The sequence below is a fragment of the Caloenas nicobarica genome, chromosome Z (genome assembly GCF_036013445.1).
Source record: "Caloenas nicobarica isolate bCalNic1 chromosome Z, bCalNic1.hap1, whole genome shotgun sequence".
Taxonomy (NCBI): Eukaryota; Metazoa; Chordata; class Aves; order Columbiformes; family Columbidae; genus Caloenas; species Caloenas nicobarica.
In genome coordinates this window covers 97,301,165-97,322,664 of record NC_088284.1, presented here as the reverse complement: position 1 = coordinate 97,322,664, position 21,500 = coordinate 97,301,165, and the positions used below count along the sequence as shown (strand labels likewise).

Here is a 21,500-nt window from a genome sequence, read left to right as displayed (position 1 = left end):
TACTTGGTGTCATACTGTTCCATATTACAAGTATAGATACTGGCTTAACAGAGTTTTATTGTGAAGGGAATTAAGCTGTCATAACATCTCCACACTTATGTGCCATGGCACTGAGTTCTGGGGTTTAGCATGAAATAATAGAAAATCACTTTAAGAATAAAAAACCCCAAAGCCTTGCATTGCTTGTGTACTGCCAAATTAACAGAAAAGGAGATGATAAGCAGTTGAAATACAAGTGTCCCAAGGTATCCTCTTTTGTACTGATGTGGGAATGGGCCAGATCTGACATAATTTTTGCATTTTGTATCAGCTATAACAAAATCCCTAAATCTATTCAGGGTCTCTCTCTTTGTTTCTAGAGGAGCAGAGCAGGTTTGAACTGTCTGTGCGCATGTTTGTGTTTTCACACTTGTGGTGTAAGGAGTTAAATTAGCTGATGGTTTCCATTATATAATAACTGTGTATTTACTCTTTTTGAGGGTCATTTCAGTTTTCAGTAATGTTGATGCAAGATGTTTTTTTAATTTGATGGTTTAATTTAATTTTTTTCTTGCCATACTAGATTCTGTCTGTGCACCTAGTGTATCCAAAAATGGCTCAGTTAGTAGCTTCAAATTGTACCTGTTTTGAGTAAATGAGGCTGGGATATACAAAAGCCAGCAGCACCCCCGACAGAACTGTCAGCTCCACTCAGGGCTGCTGAACATTCACCCTCATGCCTGTTTACAAGTAGCACTCATAGCAATAGACACTTGGATGACAAGTGGAACTTGAGAAACTCTAATGATAGAAGTGTGGGCCTTCTGCAATGATTTTTGAATCCTCTGTGTAACTGCCGTGGTAAAAAATAAGGTGTTAAGTGGTTTATTTTAGATAACTTGGAGTTTTCCTTAGGATTTTAACAATGGTGATAAAAATCTCAAGTTCACTTTCTTTTCTAAATTTCTGATACCAATTTATGACCTCTGCTAATTGCATATTTTTTTATAAATCGCTGTTGAGCTCTAGTGTAATTTCAGTTGTAGTTTCTCTTCTGTATGTAATACAATATCATATGAAAAATATTCTGATATTTCAGAGTACTTTATATAAAAGATAGAAAATACTAGAACTAGAGAATAGGCTACGAAGAAATCTCTCCCCTATATCCCCTCCTCCCCTTTTTTTTTTAAGATTATAATTAAAAATACTTTATAACACAGAAATGTCCCCTGAGCTTCAAGTCTGAACATTCCACCTTCATGCCTCAGTTCCTCTGCTTATTATCTTTCATTGCAAAACTATCTGAAACTCAACTAAAAGGAAACCTTGGAGACTTCAGAGATACACTCCTCTTCTTGCTTTAATCCTTGGGATGTGTTTCCCTGAACTAGGGGACTGGTGTGGGGTCTCACTATGTGGTGTAACTGCAGTGTGTGACATCTTCCCAAATGATGCTGTATTAGCTCTTACTCCCACAGAAATACCATTAGTGAACTGACTGAGGGGAGAAAAGATAGAAAAAGCCTCTCATACTTTCTTTTGTCACAGGGAGATAAATCTTGGAAGCAGAACCACTCACAGAAGTGATGTGGAGATTGTTGCCCCACAGCTTCCACATGTTATGTGTGGGGCAGGGGAAGGATTTTGCTAGATTCTTACCAAGCATAGCCCGCAAATGTACTTCAGAAAGGTTTGTGAAACCTTTCCTGGCTCAGAGATTTAGCCGGTTCCTTAAAGAAATGCAATTCTCAATTGTCCTCTGAGGTCCTTCCTCACTTTTCCTGCCCCGACAGAATGGAGATAGCGAAGTACAAAAACCCCATTAGTGCCTCATTGAGGGAAATGCTGTAGGGTGGGTTCAGACCTCAAACCCCACTGACCTCGCAGAGAAGAGATCTGGTGCTTCTTCCTGCATCACTGGGCAAGATTCTTTCAGATAACAATACAGTTAATGTGTCTCATGTATTACAAATGCTTTCAGTGGCATGTTTAATAAAATTACGTCTCTATAAAACGTAGGCCTTGACTACAATTAAGCTGAGCCATCCATAAAATACAAGTAGGTAGTTCAGTAGCAAAGAGCTGTGTTCTGAAGCAAGTAGGGATTTGTTTTCAGTAGGGAAAGCAACCTATTGATTTAGACACATCCTGCTAAAAATACAAGTTTTACTGCTGTTTGTTCTTTGTGAATAGAGTTGTTTGAGTCCCTTTTATGTTTTATTCAATCCTCCAATAATAATAAAAGGATTTCATTTAAAAATGTTTAGCAATTCAATGTAGTACAGAACTCATATGGTTACTTAGTTCCTTTCAAAAATATTTTCTCTGTGAAAGCTACCTTGCCTTCCTGCAGCTCAGGGAATTACAATTCTTGTTTTGTGAGGGGAAAACTGAGGCTATGTGCAAGCTTCAAATAATTGGTTTTCTTTGGGTGACAATATAGGCTTTCATTACAAAGCCAGGATTTTTTGGAGTACTGAAGCACAGCTGGTGTTCTTTGAATGGGGGAAGTTGATGTTTCAAATTCTTGGAACCTTCAGAACGTTTGAGATTGATCATGTGTTTTTTCATGGTAACTGTATTATTCAGAGGAACGTTACTAATGAGAAAGCAAGCCTGTCATCTCTCTAAGTGTGGTGCAACCTACACAGGAACAATCAGACACAACGTGATTACAATTTATTGGTTTTTATGTGTACACACACCCACGAACATTATATATATAAATATATCTTCACTAACATATCTAATGAAACATACACTTTTTTTGCCAAGAAGCAACATAAGAAAAGCATATCCCCGCACTTCCTTGGAGACTGACCAGTGCAGAAGAACAAGAGAGTATTTATCTCTGTGAATTATCAACAAGGAAATTCCTAAGCTGCTCTTTGTGCATGGATAATGAATTTCCCAACAGCTTCATTTAAGACCTATTCTTCCACAAGCCTCAGTTTTAACACAAGATATAGTCCTACTAGGTAAATGCATATTTCTGCTTTATAATTAAAAACTAGTGCTTTGAGTTTTGATTAGCACTGAATGGCGAAAAAACTCCTCAGTAACAGCTAAATATCTGCCCAGACAGATGGATGCTGCATCATAGGATGAACTTCTGAGCAGTCCTCAGGGGCAGAGCCAGAAACTCCAGTTCAAGAACCAGTCAGAAACCTCCATGTATTGATAATTATAGTAGGCTCATTTATTATGGAAATGAACTCTAGGGCTGAGCTAAGCATAGAGCTAAATATTAAGACCTTAAAGATTTAAATTGGGACTAACACCAATTTAGATTTGAGCACTTGGACGGGTGTTGAGAGTCAAGCTTCTGGCAGCAAACTTTCTGCAATAGTTGCCTCTCTCTAGCATACTCCGGCCTCCCACAAGCTTCCATTTTCTTTCGTTCACACAGACTCCGTTTGTAGAATCATTCTTTGTCTCTTTGATGTTCTTTCCTTATTTCTGAGCTATTTCTGACACCTGCCACTCTAAAATAATTGTTCTTGGGCTAGTATTATCCTCTGAGTTGCTGATGGAAAATTCCATAAGAAAGCAAATTTCATTACCAGTGACAGAACAGCTTAAGTAATATAGATAACACATAAGTCATCATAAGGCATAATGAAAAGAGTGATACTGATTTTTGCAATGGTGGGTGTTAGACAAGCAATTCAGTATCTCTCTAAAATTAACTCATCAAGTATCATGCTGTATTTGGAAACTAACTTCATCTCTATAAACACTAGCTTCTGCAGGAAAGTTCCTGGTAGGGTTTGAACATCTCTCTCCATGGCTTTTCCCTGCCTATTATTTTTACCATGAGACAGGCAGGTATTGGCAAGACATCTGAAAAGTTGCTCAACAGTCTCGAACTTAGAAGAAAGAGCGCACTGCAGTTCATCAGCTTGCAATCGCTGGTGTAATGCTTTTCGCCCTGGGATTCATTCTATGTTCTAAAACATATTACACTGAAGATACAGAATGATTGAAAATAGTGACTCTTATACAGGGGGCCATGCACTGAATGACAGCCATCTGATGTCACCGTTATTTGCTTGCTCCTGTAACTTGAGGTTACAGTATTCCCTTTTCTGTAGGAATGTACTTGGCCTCCATTCAAGAATTATGAAAAAATCCACAGCAACAGTAGTAAAATGTCATTTTTTTTTTTCAAAAGAAATCCTCAATAAGCGATGATCTAAATGAATGAAGCTTGATAAATGTGATGAGAAAAAACACAAACCCACTGTCAAGCATGTCAGTTGCCCATAAAAAGAATCTGTCAGAGCTGAGAAAAAACTTGAGAGAATCTGTACCAGAATTCAGGCAAAAGATTAAATAAATGAAAAAAGTTTAAAATGGTAAGAAATTGTTTGCCATTTTAAAGGAGCTTTACTTTCCTGATTTTATTTATCACTGAGGCAATACACTTTCTGCTAGTGTGAGAGCAAGGAAAGATTTCTTTTCTATATATAATAATAGTGGACTTTCAAAAATGCTTTACTTTTTCCCAAGAGTTTTGCTCAACTCCTTGAGGAAATAGTACACACATACCTGTCGGAAAAATTGGTTTCAGACAATTCAGAAGATGCTGAAAATTTTTCACTTGCAAATTAAATCGTTAATTATGCTAATCTCTGAAAAAAGTGACAATTAAGCAATCACATTTCTGGTCTCTATGCTGTCATTTTTTTCAGCCATCCAATGGTTGAAAAAGTAATATGCATTACTAGTTTTACTTTCTGCTTTGAAACTTCATTCTCCGAGAGCAAGTCAATTTTACTGTAGCCTCTGTTCCTGACAAGCTATTAAAAATAGGCAAAATCATTTACAAAATTGGTTTAGTTTTCCATCAAAATTAAAGTGATTCATACCTAAAGCAATGGACAGCACACAGAAAAATAGAAACGTTCCTATCAAGAAGGCTTGGGGTGAGAAATCATGTTACATGTTGATGTTCAGCCAAGTAGTAAGCAGTATCAGCAGTGTCTGATTGCCAACTTTTTTTTTTTTTTTTTAATAGTTTGATGCAGACAGAGATGAAGAAGAAGTGTTCTCTGACATAAGTTCGGCAGTTGACAATAAACTATTCGCAAACAAAGAGGCTGCAGCAGGTGAGTTAATGTTAAAGAACTACATTTTTATACTGCATTTAACATTAGGAGGATTCCTTTTTCACAGTCCTCAAGTGTGGATGTATGTACTGTAGCAATCTTGACCTCAACATTTGCACAACCAAGGGCAAAAAATCTCTTTACACTTGGAAACTTCATACAACCCACCTAACATCTTATCTACGAGCTCACCTTAAAATAATATGGGTAGTCCACTAAAAAACTACAGCCCTAATACAAAAACTGCGTAAGTTGGTCAATTCAAGTTGTCAGCTGTCTCAGTTCCAGATGATACCTCAGTGTTCACCAGAAAATCAGTCCTATGAGATCAGTGAACATACTTCCTCCCTAAAACTTGGTACTCATTTTGAAACTGTGTGAATATGTCAGGCGTTTTGGGGGAGTTATTTATTTATATATTTATTATTTGTGCTTACTGAAGCTTGAATGTCTTCAGAGAAGAAGCCTCTGAGGGACAAAGGACTGCAAAAGAATTGAAGCTAAAAATCAAAGTACTGAAAATCCATAACATCTGTCAGAAATATTTTGCTTGAGGGGAACATAAAAATGTTCCTTGTTAACTTCACAACTTTTTCTTTTCACACATGGCATCCCTGGCTGCCTTCCAAGTAGACCATGAGGGTTATATAGATAGATGAGGTCACAAATGTCTTGTAAAATAGGACACAAAAAGAAAATTTTAAGTGAAATATTTTTCTGTAAAATTTACTAGCTTTATGAAAACAAAGATTAGACATGTATAGTAGAGAAAATCATGTATCTGATCTCTGTTTACAGGAAAACTAATCTGCCATAAATTGGCAGACAAAGTAGCTTCAGTTATTTGTGATTGTGAACAATCTTCTGGGGGCAGCCAATTCCTAATTGATGAAGCACAATGAAGTCTAGTAGGAGCAATACATCTATTAGTATCTTTTTTTTGACAACGGGAAGATTACTTTCTTCTGGTAGCAAGACATTTGCAAAGAGCAGTATTTCAGGCAGAAAGACTAGGTCATGTTTGAAGGTTTGAAAGGGGGTTCAATGCGAACTAGCCTACAAAACCCATCCATAAGGTTTTTTTGATAATGTTCAAAAGAAGATAAAGATGAATTATCAAGGCGGGGTGGTGGGGGTTGATAATGATAAAAAGTGCATTAGCTAAAAACCAGGTTTCTAGTGGTCAGCTTTGAGATAAGATGCACACAAGAATAAAGACCACTAGCTTTCTCCATTAAAGGGTACGCTTTCCTCTTTTGTGCTTGGCCTTATTCCTAGAGGCAAGAGATTAATTCCAAATGTAAAATGCCATTCCCATTGCATAGCATTGTATTGATAATTATCTGTGGATTTCCTAATTAAATGAGCTAAGTACTGAATAGCAAGAGGAGGAAAGAAGTGGCATAAAGGTAGAGCTGTGACAGATTGACAACAGCTAAACAATTTGCACAAATTGGTTGTGATTCTGGGTAAGTTCCGGTCAGCTCCTTGAAAGCCTGATGTACTTAATTCCTCACTGAAATAATTGCAGAGCTATGAGCTTTATGAGAAGCCATGCCACAGTCATCTAATTGGTGCATAACCTGTGCACCGATAATAGTAAGGAGATTTGAAGCAGGATTTCTAGAGATCCTATGAGATGAGATATTTAATTTCACTTTTTGTCTTTTAACGTTATTAGTAATATTGCAATATATTTTGGTTCCTAGTGGCTAACATAAACATAGTATTTCTAATATTTTCATACCTCCACATCAATCTAATTCATATGTTATACTTGTAAAATCCAGTTGTAATCAACTGTGTAACAATGTATGCTGAGAGAAAATAACTGAATATTTTTATAGATTAAAATACAATTTTCTCATTGTTGCCTTTTATGACATATTAAGACTTGCTAAGAGCAACAACCTGTCATGAAACTCAACAGTGTAAGGCTGCAATAAAATTTGTATTAGAAACATCTTACTGAGAGCAAAATTAAAATGTAATCATTCTAATGCTCATCAGTCCTTCAGTAAATTATTTCTCTTATATTCCACTCAAAATTTATCTTCTAAGCAGTTGTCTTGCCCAAGAGCTGATATGCAATGCATATGTTCCATAACATAAAAAGACATTTTTATTTTATTGAGCTTAAATGTGTTTATAAGAGAAGCAACATGTTCCACAGGATCATGTTAGATTACTTTTATGACAGTCAGTGTCGGACAATGCAAATACTGTAGTTGTTAAAATATGAATTTAGGCATATTTGAGGCAATGAACCATATTGAATAGAATTGCCGCTAGGATTTGAAATAAGTAACAGATTTAAGCAGGGACTGGAAATACATTAGCTGATTTGCCAAAACACAAATGGTCCAAGAAGCAGACTTAATTAACCTATTTGATGGGGTATTAGCTACCTTGTAATGGGAAGTTTAAATCAACTGCAAATAAATTTAGACAGCTCAGTACAAGTTAGTTTCATTGTATAAATGAATTTAGTGAACTGTGAAAAAGCAACGCTTGACATTTGCAATCATGAAAACTTAAGGATGAACACGCTTTCAGAGAAAGTGACACGCACCCAGGCTCAGAACACTGAAACACCAGAGACATTTACGGCCATAATGCCCCTGAGTTCTGGAGTGCATTTCTGTGGTAGGAATCACACACCTGCCTGTAACAGCCATACCCTCTCAGCTTTCCATGGCCAATCCTGTGCAATTCAGCTTAGGAGCAATAAACAATACGTAAAATATGGCATAAAATTTCAAAGTACATCCTCATGGTGAAGGAAGCAACTGAGCATAGCCCTGTACCCCTCGGGCGGCAGCGGAACCCCTCTCCCTGAGCAGCAGATTTGCCAGGGGCAGCTCCTGTCCGCACACTCTTGTACAACTGCAGCCGCCCATCAACTCAGCTCGTCCCTCAGAGCCGGGTCATTGGATCCTCTCAGGTTCCTAGCAAGGCAAATCTTTATGAATGATGCCTTCAGTGTCAAGATACAAAACCTAGGGGGAAAAAGGGAATGCATTCTAGCTGATTTGCTCTTTCTTTTTTCAGCAGCCTGCTCCTCCCTGGAGAGCTGATTATTCAGTTGACAGGGATTTAATAAAAACTTCCAACTGACTTATTTTTTAATTGTGCAGTACTGTACCTGATAAAATCCTCTCTGTATTTTCCCCTAAAGAAAACACAGGGCACATGAAAATGACCAGGTTTCCCTTACTCCAACTTCATGTGTGCCCTGAAATTGAGGATGCCTATTTAACTGCTAAGACTACCTTTTCAGATCAGGTGCTTGCAAGCTATTCCTCCATGGCAGTAGAGCCTTCATGCATTTTCTTAATTTTTTTAACTGTTGAGTTTGAAATTGATAGAGTTACTCAGATCATCTGCAGTAGGTTCATACAAGCACATCAAGACTCTAAGCTAACTAAGAGCTGAAATTATCTGGTGGAATGGGGCACCCCTTTAAAAGGAATTCAGACAATTCAGACTGTAAGACTTTTCTCCTAATGGTAAACAAGTATTAATATTTTTTTTTAATAGCCTAGTTCTCAGTGTACCAACTTACCAAAGGAAAAACAACAACTCAGAAAAGGCAATGAAACTTCTGATCAGGTGTTCTGTTGTCAGAGCAGATGTGCAGCCTGCAGACCCACTGGAAGCAGCAGGGCATGTTTGCTTCCAAACACTTCACCCAATCCTCCTGTTTTCCTGAAGACAACGTTTTATGTTTCCCCTTTGATAGCTGAACATTGCCACAAGTTTTACATGAAATGTTGCTGATTGAAACTTGGGCTTAGAAAACCTGAGCTGAATTTTGAATGATCCCCTTTCCAACACTCTCCCCTCAGCTTTAGCCTTGCCGGGAGCTTTGCCCCCACCAGCACTGCTGACTGCCGGTGCTTTGCAAAGCGGCTCTGCCGCACATACTAGCGATTAGTTAGCGAGCCCGTTGTCCTCCCCTAGAAGACCTGTTTTAGCAAGATTTAGTCCAAACTCAGCAAAATATGCTCCATCCAACAACAATCTGAGCTGGAGGATAGCAAAGTACTCATGCTTATCCATACTGCACCAGGGATATCACAGGTGCTCTTACATGTTCCCTCATTGCTTTATCTTGTCCTGTGAGTAGCCGTTTGCTTCCATTCATTTCTGGTAGGTTTGTCTTTACACAATTTGAGAAGGGTAGAGAAGTCTGTATACTGTTCAGTGATAGATGGTTATGGATTTTGTTAGTTTTCATTGAACCAAGAAAGAAAAGAGATATGTTTTAAATTTTCCTGACCTTCCTTGAATATACCTTAGAAAGGAGCTATGCTTCCCCAAGGAAACTGGTGTCCTAGTTCAAGAAAAAAAAAAAAGGCCTTTAAGATGCTTGACCATATTAAAATTATATAACCATTATGGCTTTTATCACTTAAGATACATTATGGATGAGTATTCATTTTCAGCCTGACCTTTACATTTAAGTTTGTGGCACCATCTCTCATATTAAAATTTCTAACTAAAGATACATACTGCTCTTGGTAGTTAAGTGACAGTTAATCAAATACTTGCACACAAGTGCCTTTAAAAGTGACTGATGTGTCAAGGTAGGCCAGTGCTGGTGATGACTGAGGCTCAGTTAAATTTTATTATTAACAATGATGCAATGTTAAGAGTGAGATGTCAACTATGTAAAATAAATAAAAAGATTTTCTCAGCAGTTGTAAATTTGGTTGTATATATCTTTACAAACAGGTATTTTCATAAGACCATAAACTGCTTATGCCAGAGAATGTACTGCATATATACATGTGACATTCTATGGCAGCAAGAGTAAAATCCCTTTCTGTTATTTTTTTTTTTTATAGCAATCTGATAAAGTATACATGAACATTAGGGGGGAAAAAACAAAAACAAAACCACCACCACACATCAGTAGATGGTAGACCTAAGTCCTTCCCCAGTGTCTCTTACGTAGTCCAAAGAGTTGCATCAAAGATTAATTTGGCAGCAATCTTAATATGGATTGGAAATTAAGACACCCTGAAATCATCATCTCTACCAAGCAGTTATGGTTTTAGTCATCGTGATATCCAGTTCCTCTCCTCTGTTCTCTCTCTTAGTCATGTTTCGTTCACCACCTACATAGATTATTACTATGTAAACTTTAAAAGCAAACAAAAGCAGGTAATACGTAAATGCATCTGGAACAAATAGAACCACAAAATTTGTTACTGATAGTGCTTGTTACAGAGCCGCCCATACAAACATCTCTAATGGCGAGAAAACAACCCGGGGTCAGCAATAGTTTTAAAATGACGTATCCTCAATACCAGTGCTCGCAGCAACATCACACCACCTAAAGACACCTGTAACCCAGGAGGGGGGAAGTTTTTTTCCTCTTCCTCATCAGTGATCTTGTCTGACTGGGGACATGAAGGCACTAAACTAAGCACATTTAATGCTTCCCCTGGTGTTACCTGCTGCTCCGCACATGAAGATAGTGATTGGACTCACCTGCGGCTACTGGCTGGTTACAATTTTTACATCTCTGTGTGTCATTACAGTATTTTTGTTATTCTCATTTTAATAATGCTGTGAAAAATACTCCTGTAGTCACATGCCTATTGACATTTGAGTGTGTATTGAATATACATAGGATTTGGTTTAGGGCTGCACCATCTGGAGGGCACAGGAGGCTGTTTCCTACCTTGTTGCCCAGAAGTGAGATAACCCGAACAGGGTAATAATGCCAGAGTATGAATGTGTTGTCCATGCTGCACCCTTCCTATGTTTACATGGAAAGATGATTAGTAGTTTAGCCTCCCATTCGAGTTTAGCAATGACTACCCCTCTTCATGACTTCTTGAAATACCAAGCTCAGTTTCTGTTATCCTGCACCTTCAGTAGCTCAACTGTAGCTGAACTGCAAAGCTCAGCCAGGTCAAGGCTTCTCAGCAACTGAATTTTGCATCCCAAATGCAAGAGGCTGCATGACTTGCTGATCCTTGCATCCACAGGAGGATGACAGGGAGAAGGGGCAGAGCCACACTGTCACCTTGGAAAGGGGCAGGATAGGACAGGCATGGAGACTGTTGCTGCGGGAAGCACGCTGCTTTGGTCCCATCAGCATCACTCCAGGATCCTTAGCTGCTAATCAGCAGTCAGTCAGTATTTCCTTTCTCTTTCCTAAACGTGGTTTGTATTCTCCCCTGAGCCAAGATCCTTGTGGCAGTTTTACAATTGCAAGTCATGGCACACAGGACACCCTGCCCAATAAATTGGCAATCTAGCTGAAACAATTCAGCATTTAGTATAACCATTCCTTATTAAGATTTGTGGTAGCTTTTATGGATGCTTTGAAGGCTTTGTTAATGGGGTACCACTCACCTGGCTACTCTGCGATCCAAGGATCCATTTGGATGTGCTAGATTTTGCATACATACAGACAATATTATAATATTACAGTGTTCCATCACATAAAGTGAAAATTTCCAATCCATTTCTGAAGTCTAATTTCTTTTCCTATTTTAGGGCCAAATGACCTCGATTGCAATCTGATTATGGATTCTGGAGATACTGTTTATACAGAATTTGACTTTGAAGACCAGGTAATTTTATGTTTATATGGCCTCTCTCTAGACAGTTTTCTAGTTTATGTACATCTTGTGCTATACAATTTGGCTGAATGAGGTGATGAAACTTTAAGGGTACCTAAGCCAAGGGGCTTTTTAAGTGTAATACACGAAAATTTGTGATACACAGAGGTTGCTTTCTAGTTATGAGAAAAGAGTGGACATTATTGTGGTATTAAGAGCCCATATCTTCCATTACTGTACATTGCTTAGTTTCCTCCACAAATTTTAAAACATTGACAAATGTGGCAAACAGAATTATTGGAATGCACTGTAAATCTACTGTATATTTAAGAGGGAGTAAAACAGTTTTCAGGAGACGCATGAAAATACAAAAAGTGTGAAATGTAACTAAAACCAAATCAAGCATTCTCCCCTTGAAAAAGTATTTTTAAGAATAAAACAACAAATGCTTATAGTATGTTGAAACAAGCCTTTCCGCTTACCCTATTCTGTCCACATCTAAAACCTAAATTTTGATAGTGTTTTCCTTGTACATAGGAAGAAAGAAGGCTAGAGAGGGGAAAAAAGGTTGTATACATCTTTCCCCTCTAACCTTCACCTCAGCACTGGTAAGGCCATATCTGGAGTACAGCGTCCAGTAAAACATATGGAGCTACTTAAGAGAGTCCAGCAAAGGGCCACTAGGATGATTAAGGGACTGGCCCATCTGTCCTATAAGGAAAGACCAAGAGAGCTGAGAGTGTTCAGCCAGGACAAGAGAAGGCTCAGAGGCAATCTCATCAGTGCATACTGAAATCTGGAGGTAAGGTGCAAAGGAGAAGGAGCCAGGCTCTTTTCAGTGTTGTCCAGTGGCAGGACAAGAGACAACGGGCACAAACTGAAACACGGGAGGTTCCCGTGGCTTGGATTCTGTGTTAAGGTTAAGCGGTATTATTCTTGTTACTGTGCTGTGAATAAGCATTAAAAGAATATATATCAAGTACAAACTTGCAGTTGAAGAAAGTCATTGTCAGATGCTTCATATTTATACATCTCTCTCAGACTGAAGGGGTTTTAGCACTGTTTTTACTTCATTTCTCCTTCTCTATTTGATAAGAGTATTGCACTCTTGCCAGAATGGGAATGTGTTGGTCTGGCAAAATAATGAGGAAGGCTAACCGCCACAGCTGGCAGAAAGCTTGTTTGCTATTGACAAAGACAATAAGGTCTCATTGTAGACTCCTTGTTTAGCCTCATGTAAGAGCCACATGCAACTTTATTCAAAACTACGATCAGTGTTTTTATGGACCATGCAATGTATCATCAGTGAACCATATAGTTTGAACTTATAAAATAGTATAATTTTCATCTATTTCTTTCTGTTTGTTTTTTTTGTAACTATAAAACTTGTGCTTATTATTTGAACATATATGTTTATATAGAAATATTTATATTATTAACAAGTATCTTTATACCCAGTCCATATGAGACGCCTTGTACAAATATAAAAGAAAATATAAAGGAGAAAGCAATTGCAACCAAAAGCCCTTACCATCTAAATTTTGGAATGGCTGAAGCAAGTATTATATACAGAAGCAAAGAAGGGAGTGGAGATTGCCATAAAGTCATAATACCATCTAGCTATCCAGTCTAAAAAACAAGATTAGAAATTACTCTCAGGAAGAAAAGATCAATAACTAAATTCAGGAGAGAGGAACTGCATGCATTTGAAACTTGAGCTCATTTTGACTGCGGCGGTGATTCAATACTCCAGTGATTTACCACATGCTGTTTATGATTGCACAAAGCATCAACAACCTTTACTCAGAGAATCTCAAGTGGAAAAGGAACGCGTGTCTGGATACAAATGTGTCATGCAGTGATGTTATTGCATAGGAAATCTGTCATGAGAATGTGGGGGATAAGAAGGCTGGTTTCTAAGCAACCTTACACAGCTGAGCAGCTAAAAGTGGCTGAATTTTAGCAGAACATCTTGGTAGTCACTGAACAAGAGGAGTTGGAGGTTAGAGCAGTACGCAACATGTACTGAAGACAAAGCCACAGCTGGCGATGAGCATCACTTGCCACAGCTGAAGCGGACGTACAGAGATACCTTTGCACTTTCTCATTCTTGGAATGAGCCAGGAGAATCTACTGCGTAAACTAAGCCAACAAAGAAGTATCCGTGTTCTTCAGATGCGCACTACTCTTTGCAGAGTAACCTCTCTGACTGGCAGGCAGGAGCAAAGAGAATGGCTGGTGTGGTTCCAACTGCCGATGTAGCCACCAGCTCATCTAGCAGTGCTCCAAAATACAACGATGTGCTTTGAGAAGCACTTGGTACCTGTTGTTGAAACAGTGCAAATCAACACTAACACAGGCCAAGATCTGTTTTTTCCAGAGGAGTTGGCAGGGGAAACTGAACTAAAAGTAACTCAGAAAAACCTTGAGCTTTGTAGTCTACATTTTATAAATGAACGTTCAATTAAATTCATGTAACTAAATTAAAAGCAAGCTGATTGTTTTCTACCAGCTATGCATGAATACTTCAAGAACTAGAACACTTGTAATCACTAAGTCCCTATGGCATTGAAAGGCAGGAGGGAAATACTTTTTTTTTTCCTAAAAGGCTTTTTTTTTTCTCCAAATCACTAATAACTATTTTTCTGTTCTTTCTCAGATCTGTAGCTGTCAGATATATTATTCCAAAAAAATAAAAATAAATTTAAAAAAATAAAAGCAGCCAGTATCTCTCATGGAGAACGCCTTGTGGAAGAGCCAAGCAAAGTTTCACGTGGTAACAATCTCTATAGACTTTTCTGGAGTAATGATTACAGTACTCATGACTTGATTGAAAAACAGAAAAGCACAGTAAACTGATAAGTTCCAGTTATTTTCGTCCATATTAAGACATCAGAAATATGTTTTGGGCCACTCATTTTTGGGTGCAACAGCATAGCTTCTAATGAGGGAAGACCTGTGCTTTATAGAATATTCTCAATTTGCAGAACTTGCTGTCATGACTAGTGTCTGGTTTAATAAGGCTTGTCTTTTGCTGCTGGAATGCACTCAGTTGCGATACAGGTTTTCACTGTTCACTGTGTTAATTTATACTTGCTATTCAATTTCCGGAGAGGCTGTCAATATAACGCCACTTGTTTCCAGAAATCAGACAAGTTTTATCTTTAAGAATTGGATTTTTGATTAGAAACCTACCATTTGGCTTATTTCAAGTGCATTCACGCCAAAATGGAGTATTGAAATATTGGCACCAGTGAATCCTATCAAAGAGTTCCAGAAGAAGAGACAATCTAGTTATTTTCTTGTGAAAACAAGGCTTTCAAGACAACCTTAGCTAGTTTGAGGAATATTTGGACTAATTAGAGAAAAAGTTAAAACATCCAGTCAGACTGTAGATTGAATACAGTCCTGAACAAGTGCTTATAGAATTGATGAGTTTAAAGTTTGGGAAATATGAAAATCAGACAAACTTCAAGTAAAAAAAATTTAAAAATATACTTAGCTTCCTCCTATATGGGAGGGGGGAAATCTATTTCTCTTCTACAAAACATGGAAACACATTTCTGTGCCTCAAATAAAATTAGCAGTTCATAGCTGGTGCATTTCCATGTCCTTCCAGTGTCCGACTGCATTTACTTATGCAATTAGGTAAATGCAATGTTACATCCAAAGGAGAGATTGCCTTTTTTGTTCCCCAAGTGTGCCAAAGGCATAGGAAAAGCAGATGTAAAAAAGACTGAAAGATAATAAAAGGTTTTCTGTTCAGCAGTGACAAGCAATCTATTGAATTAGGAAAATTGCATAACCCAATCTTTGCTGGAAGTGCAGAATGTTTTATAATTAGAAAATGTGACAGCTCTCTTGAAAAGCAACAAGCTAAACTAAAATGAAGTGGAGGAAAAAAAGCCCTCAAAGAGGCTTACTCTCATCCTAACGAGATGAAACAAGCTCTTGATTAAAAGTTGTTGCCATGTAGTGACAATTCTTACATCTTGCTGTTGTTTCACACCCAGAGCACATACGAATTGAGGCTTTAGGGGAGCAGGAGGAAAGCTTTAAGCAAACTGATGAAAACCAGACTCCATTGCTACCAAGACTGTACCAACATTTCCGGCCTGACTGATTATTATAGCTTGAAACTTAAATATTCAAGAGAGATAATGAAAAGGCCCTGAAAGTCTTTTCAATGAAGAAGCAGAACACAAATATTCCTAAAACTGATGGGCAACAGCAAATTGAAAGCCTCATTTAACTATAGCTCTGTGGATTAAACCAAAGACCGTTTTCCTCCTTCAGTATCTTTCATATCAGTTGTCACTTTGATTTGACTCCATTTTCTCTATGTCAAAGATTCAGTCCAAGTAATTTATTTAACCCTTCAGACACAGTGCTCTAGGGCTGACATTACAATACGACAGAGTGAACTGCACATCTCCATTAGCAGAAGCAATTTTCATTGGGACTTCTAAATCTACTTTTCAAAATTAGATAAACATTGATTAAATCATTTAAGGGGTCAGATCTAGAATGTGCTATATTAATCATGTGCTTTCTCTTTACTTGAGAACATACAGAACTTCTGATATAACAGCAGTTTTATTTATATATGCTGTGCAGCATTAATCGTTATAGGACTTAGTAGAATGACAAAGAGTATCCAGAAGCCATTTGGGCTTTCAATGCTGAACTCAGTGTCCATTTCTCTTTCACTGATAGGCAGTGGTATCAATTTGAATTACAGATTCTGATTCTACAGGGAAACTGATTAAAACAGGACTACATAAAAGAAACTAAAATAGACTCTAGAAAACTCAGAATGGTTGTAAAACTCTGTTCCCTCAACATTTGTTTTTGTTAAAGAGCACAGAAGGGTGGACTCCAATCTAGTTTAAGGATCTCTGTGAAAAGCGATAATGCATAAGCATCCAAAGAGATGAAAGAGCTAGAGGTGCAGGCCTAACTACAGAGAAAAGATGTTTAATAGAAACGTACTGAAGTCAATGAACAATCTGTTCAGTTCAAGTTGCCATGGAAACTGTCCTATTAAATGCTTAAAAAAAAAAGTCAGTTCTAGAAACAAAGTACTACAATTTGCCTGTATAAAGTGCTCCCTTAGTAAGCTCAAACCAAGTATATTTTGGTGCTTTTCTATCATTTTGTAAGCTTGAAGAATTATTTTTCTCTTTCAAAGTCACCATTGTACACTGTAGTAAAGGCATGTGAAAGAAAGGCTACTGCTCTATTTCCCCCATGCAAACCATGGTGAAATAGGCGAGAAAAATTGCCCTAGACTCAATCTGCTTTTTCTCTTTGCAACGCCAGAAACAGTTACTAACAGACATCATTTGGATTTACTTTCTGATAATACATACATTAGGGGCAACTGAACCGCCATGGTTAGTTTAAGTCTTTGCATCCCCATTTCTTTTCTGTTTCTGAACCAAAAGTTGCTGCCCACAGCTCTGATGCGCAGTACAGGGCACGAGGACCCGGTTACAAGGATGGTGGGGATGTGAGTTACTAGAGATTTAAACAACAATAGCATCATTCTTCAAGATGCGCTGCATTTATGCTCCACGGGATACTTCTGCAGTAACTTAGGAAGCTCTTCTCTGTGGCTTGTGGATGGTGTCTGTAGAAAAGAAGCGTTACAATTTGCAGTATTTCACCCTCACTTTTGTAGGCAATAGCACTAGGAGAGCATACCTCCTTTCCTTCTCTCCACTGGCAAACCTGAGGCCTTAGCCTTTCATGCAGAAAATATAACTTTACAGCTAAATTTGAGTTCTGCGTTTTACATGTTTATCTTTACAGCCCAGAGAACCTCAGGGAATATCAGGCATCCCACCCAGTCAATGCAAATATGATCCACGTCAGAACATTTCACGTTGCACCTCAAGCTCATAAAGAAATGCAAAGATGTATTTTAAATTACCCCTCCCCACCTCCTAGATTTAGACACCTTACTCAGAACCGAGGGTTCTGTTCACATAGTCCAGTATCCCTGAAGACAGCTACCAAAGCCCTTCCTTAAAAGTATTTGTAGCAGCAATTCTGTATTTTAAAGCATTGAAGAAGAAACATATTTTTAGAAAATATTCATATTTCTTAATCATGGTGAAGGTACATACTATAGACTTTTACGTTTGCATATTAAACTGCAGTGATTGCAAAGATGGTATTTTAATATATGGGATACAAAACTGCTCTTTAAATAACTTATTTGTACTGTGTTGAAGCAGAAGCGTGGCTTTTCTGGGTACATTGGAAACACTTAAAAAAAAAAAACAAACCTCTATGTATTTTCAGGAAGCCATATGTTCCCTATTTGGTGTCTTTTTCCTCCTTGTGTATCCCATGATTTGCAGTCAACTTTAGTCAATTTGGGCTTAAATACCAGTCACAAGGAGCAAGAAGTGGCCTAGTTTTATAATCCGTGCACAGTAGCACATCTAGGATCAGTGAACTGTTTCCTCCCATTGTTCAATTCCTTCTTAACAGGGAAGTTCTTTATAAATACTGTGGAAATTCCTTATCGAAAGTTATAAAGCTACCTAATAAAACATAAATAAATGTTTTAGTAAACCTAGAATATGCTTATTCAAACGTTAAGCAGAGAAGGTCTTTAAGAGGTAAAATTTGAGCACAGCTCAACTTTTATCTTAGTACCAGCAAATCGTAGGATCTGAGGCCACACGCTGGTCTTATTTTTACAATACCCTATTCTTGTCCTTCTCTGTGCCAAGATCTTTCAGATGATGCTCTACTTCCATATTTTAAGAGGTCTGTTCTCATTAGCTACGTTTCCCGAGTCTACATTTCTTCGCTCGCTCTCCCTGCTGCAATTCTGTGCGTTCTGTGTCTGTGAATCATGTATCTGTGCATGTGTGGTTCTGGTGAACAGCTGATGTGCTCAGGGCACAGCAATGTCAGCAGCCCTTACTCAGTGTCTCAAGACTTGATCTTCTGCCACACAAGGGAAAGGCACCTACTCATTTTTGTGGTGCCATTCCGAAACTAAACTACCTCTCTTTTCCCCACCCCCCCAATAGCAGTGCTAAATTATGATCGGTAAGGTAAACAACAGAGCTTTGTATCAAACACGTTGCTACACAGAATCTTGGGTGAGTGCTGCAATGTGTAACACTGGCTTTGGGCTAAAAACATCTTGGAAGGGGAGCAAGTGATAGAAAAGACATTTTTGAGCGTACTGCCTGTTGTAGACATATATAATAGAGGACAAATACTTTCATCTTAAAGAATGAAATTAAAGTATATATATTTTAGGTGTCCTTAGAAAATCCACATAATAAGTGAAAGTTACATTCTGCCCTTGGCTCCTTTGCTGTTTATATTCTCAAAGACAGTTTGAATTCCTGTAACAAATCTTTAAAATTAATTACAGGTTACTGCACCTGTCATAGAGTTTCATTTCTATAAAATAATGGAGCTCATGTTAACAAAATAAATGAGTTGTGCCATGGTGATGCATGGAAGCAGAAGCATAACATTTTGTGGGTTATCTGTGGAAAGTAACACCTTGGACTTTGAGTTCTTCCAAGAGAAGCAATTACTAATGTCCAGCACAACTGAATCTTATCAAAGCATTTGTATGTTTTTCTTTTTTCTTTTAGGAAATGTAATTGAGACTGGCTTGCAGAAAAGCCTTTTTAATCTAAAGTTTAAAAAAAAAATACAACAGTAGTGTATGATTTGAGGGACCCATTCATTGGCAGTCTAAGAAAAGGAACAAAGCAGCATTGAGTTGGCAGTTCAAATGCACTGGAAGGTCCAGTGCTGTGCTTCTCTGCTGTAGTGTCTCGATATAACAAAAAGCCCCTGGGAGAATTTGTACCAAGCAGCATAAAGACTCCACATAAAGAAGAATCACTTAAGGAGTGATGGTAATTTACAGAAAATAAGAAAGCTACAGGAAAAATAGTGATAACTTTTGTGAAGAATTTTGTAGGCACTGAGCACTTTCTATAAAAATAGATCTATTGAAAAGTAACTGAATACTGTATGTGGCAGAAGTATTGTAAAATGAGCGCTAGATAATAACTAATCACAGATAATACGGGTGTCAAGTGTCTTCAAAGCACAAAGATATTTAAAAAGCAAGCTGCAGTTCTTCTGCAAGTTAGATATAACGCTGTCCCATTTTAAACCTAATATGAAAATTGCAAATGAAGTGTTACATTTACCAGAAAACGATTGTGATGCTCTGATGATGCAAAATGCTGCTGCCCTGCTGGGTGGGGTGTTCTTATTGCATACCTTGGTTGGTAAGTTCCCCCTGAAAAGTTAATTTGAAAATTTTCTAGTTTTCCACTGTCTGGAAAACAATATGAAACTATAATAAATGTTGTTTTCATTTTCATGCTTAATATTGATGTGTAATTTTTGTCATTAAATAAATCTACAGAAGTTAACAAAAACCCAACCCCCACACACTACAGCAAACCAATAGTGAATTTTTCCCCTCTAAATTACTGATAGGTACTCTTCTTTATGCTATCAAAGAACGAGAATGAAAAAATCTGAAAAAAATCTTGCATATCTTTAAAAGCCAGTTAACTTGATCTTGGTTTACAAGTGTTAAGAATTAGTTAATCTCTACCTCTATATAGGTATAAATTTGTTTTATTTTCAGAACTGATAATAAGGTTTATTTTAAAAGACTAATGGTATAGAGATCGTTGTCTTTGCAAGAAATCCAGAAGTGAAAGGGAATCATAGTGTCTAATCATCTGTCAGGATTTTGTAAATGCTATTACAAACACTGATTTTTTTTTCCACACTTTCTAGTGGTATGCACTCCAAACAAAAGGTACCTCAAATAGCATTAGCACTGTTCTCTCATCTTAATTACTATTAGCTCCTTTTGACACAAATAACTCCACTTTGCTGGGCAGTATGCACTGTAAAAGAAGATATGCCTTTTCGGGAAAGAAAACCTTGAACTCTGAATGTATTCATACTGCATCTTATCTTATTTACCCATATTCATTAGTTCCGGACCAGAAGAGGTCCGAGCACAGCCACCCCTGCTTTCCAGAGGTACACTTGGCCAACACTCAGCTTGCAGAAAGCAGCTCAGCATCAAAAAGTTATTTGAATCATGAATGTAGTTTAATGGCAAGCAACTATACGGCTCATAAAATCCGTTCCCAGGGACCATTGCCCATACATAAAACCTGCAGCTAACGCAGCATATCTCATAAGAGCCAAATATTTGCTCTTACAGGAAGAAAACAGGAATTTAAAAGACAAATTCCACGGCCGAGCTCTGACTGGCCCCAGTTTCTTCCAATGTTTAACTTTGCCTACCTAAAGCTTCTTTGGGGTCTTTATGTTTTGCAGTATGTGTAAGGATACTCAGTGATAAATACATTTTATAAATAGATGCTGCATATGCCTAATCTGAAAGACCATCCTCTGTGATTAGGTACATGCCTATTAAATCCAGCTGCAAACACATGTCAAGCTCTAAAACCACAGACATTGTGACAGACTGGCCTGTGCTGAAGCAGACAAATTGTATATCCAGACATCTCATACTGCTTTGTGATTCCCTGAACTATTCTTAGTGAGAGAGTTTATTTAAAAGCTAAAATTAAGAGTAGTAGATGTAGAAGCATCATCTGCAAACATTTGATATTTCATTTAATATTACTTTGTTAATGACTAAGAATTCAAAGTAAGTATACTACAGGCTAAAGAGGTGAAAGTGAAAATCTAAGTCCTAAATGTAGTTCTGCTTCCATGTATAACTGTGTTTACATCGACAAGTCACTCAATATGTCTGCTGGAAGGGAAATAATGC

The 21,500-nt window shown here is 37.7% G+C and overlaps 1 protein-coding gene across 1 annotated transcript in view; it reads left to right on the top strand.

Annotated features, from left to right (window-relative positions):
• AK5 (adenylate kinase 5) overlaps nt 1-21,500 on the top strand; it is a 91,044-nt gene that overhangs the window by 40,378 nt on the left and 29,166 nt on the right. The window contains exons 7-8 of the mRNA XM_065656396.1: nt 5,003-5,093; nt 11,610-11,686. Coding sequence (XP_065512468.1) covers nt 5,003-5,093; nt 11,610-11,686 — 168 coding nt within the window. The remainder of the gene's footprint in view (nt 1-5,002; nt 5,094-11,609; nt 11,687-21,500) is intronic.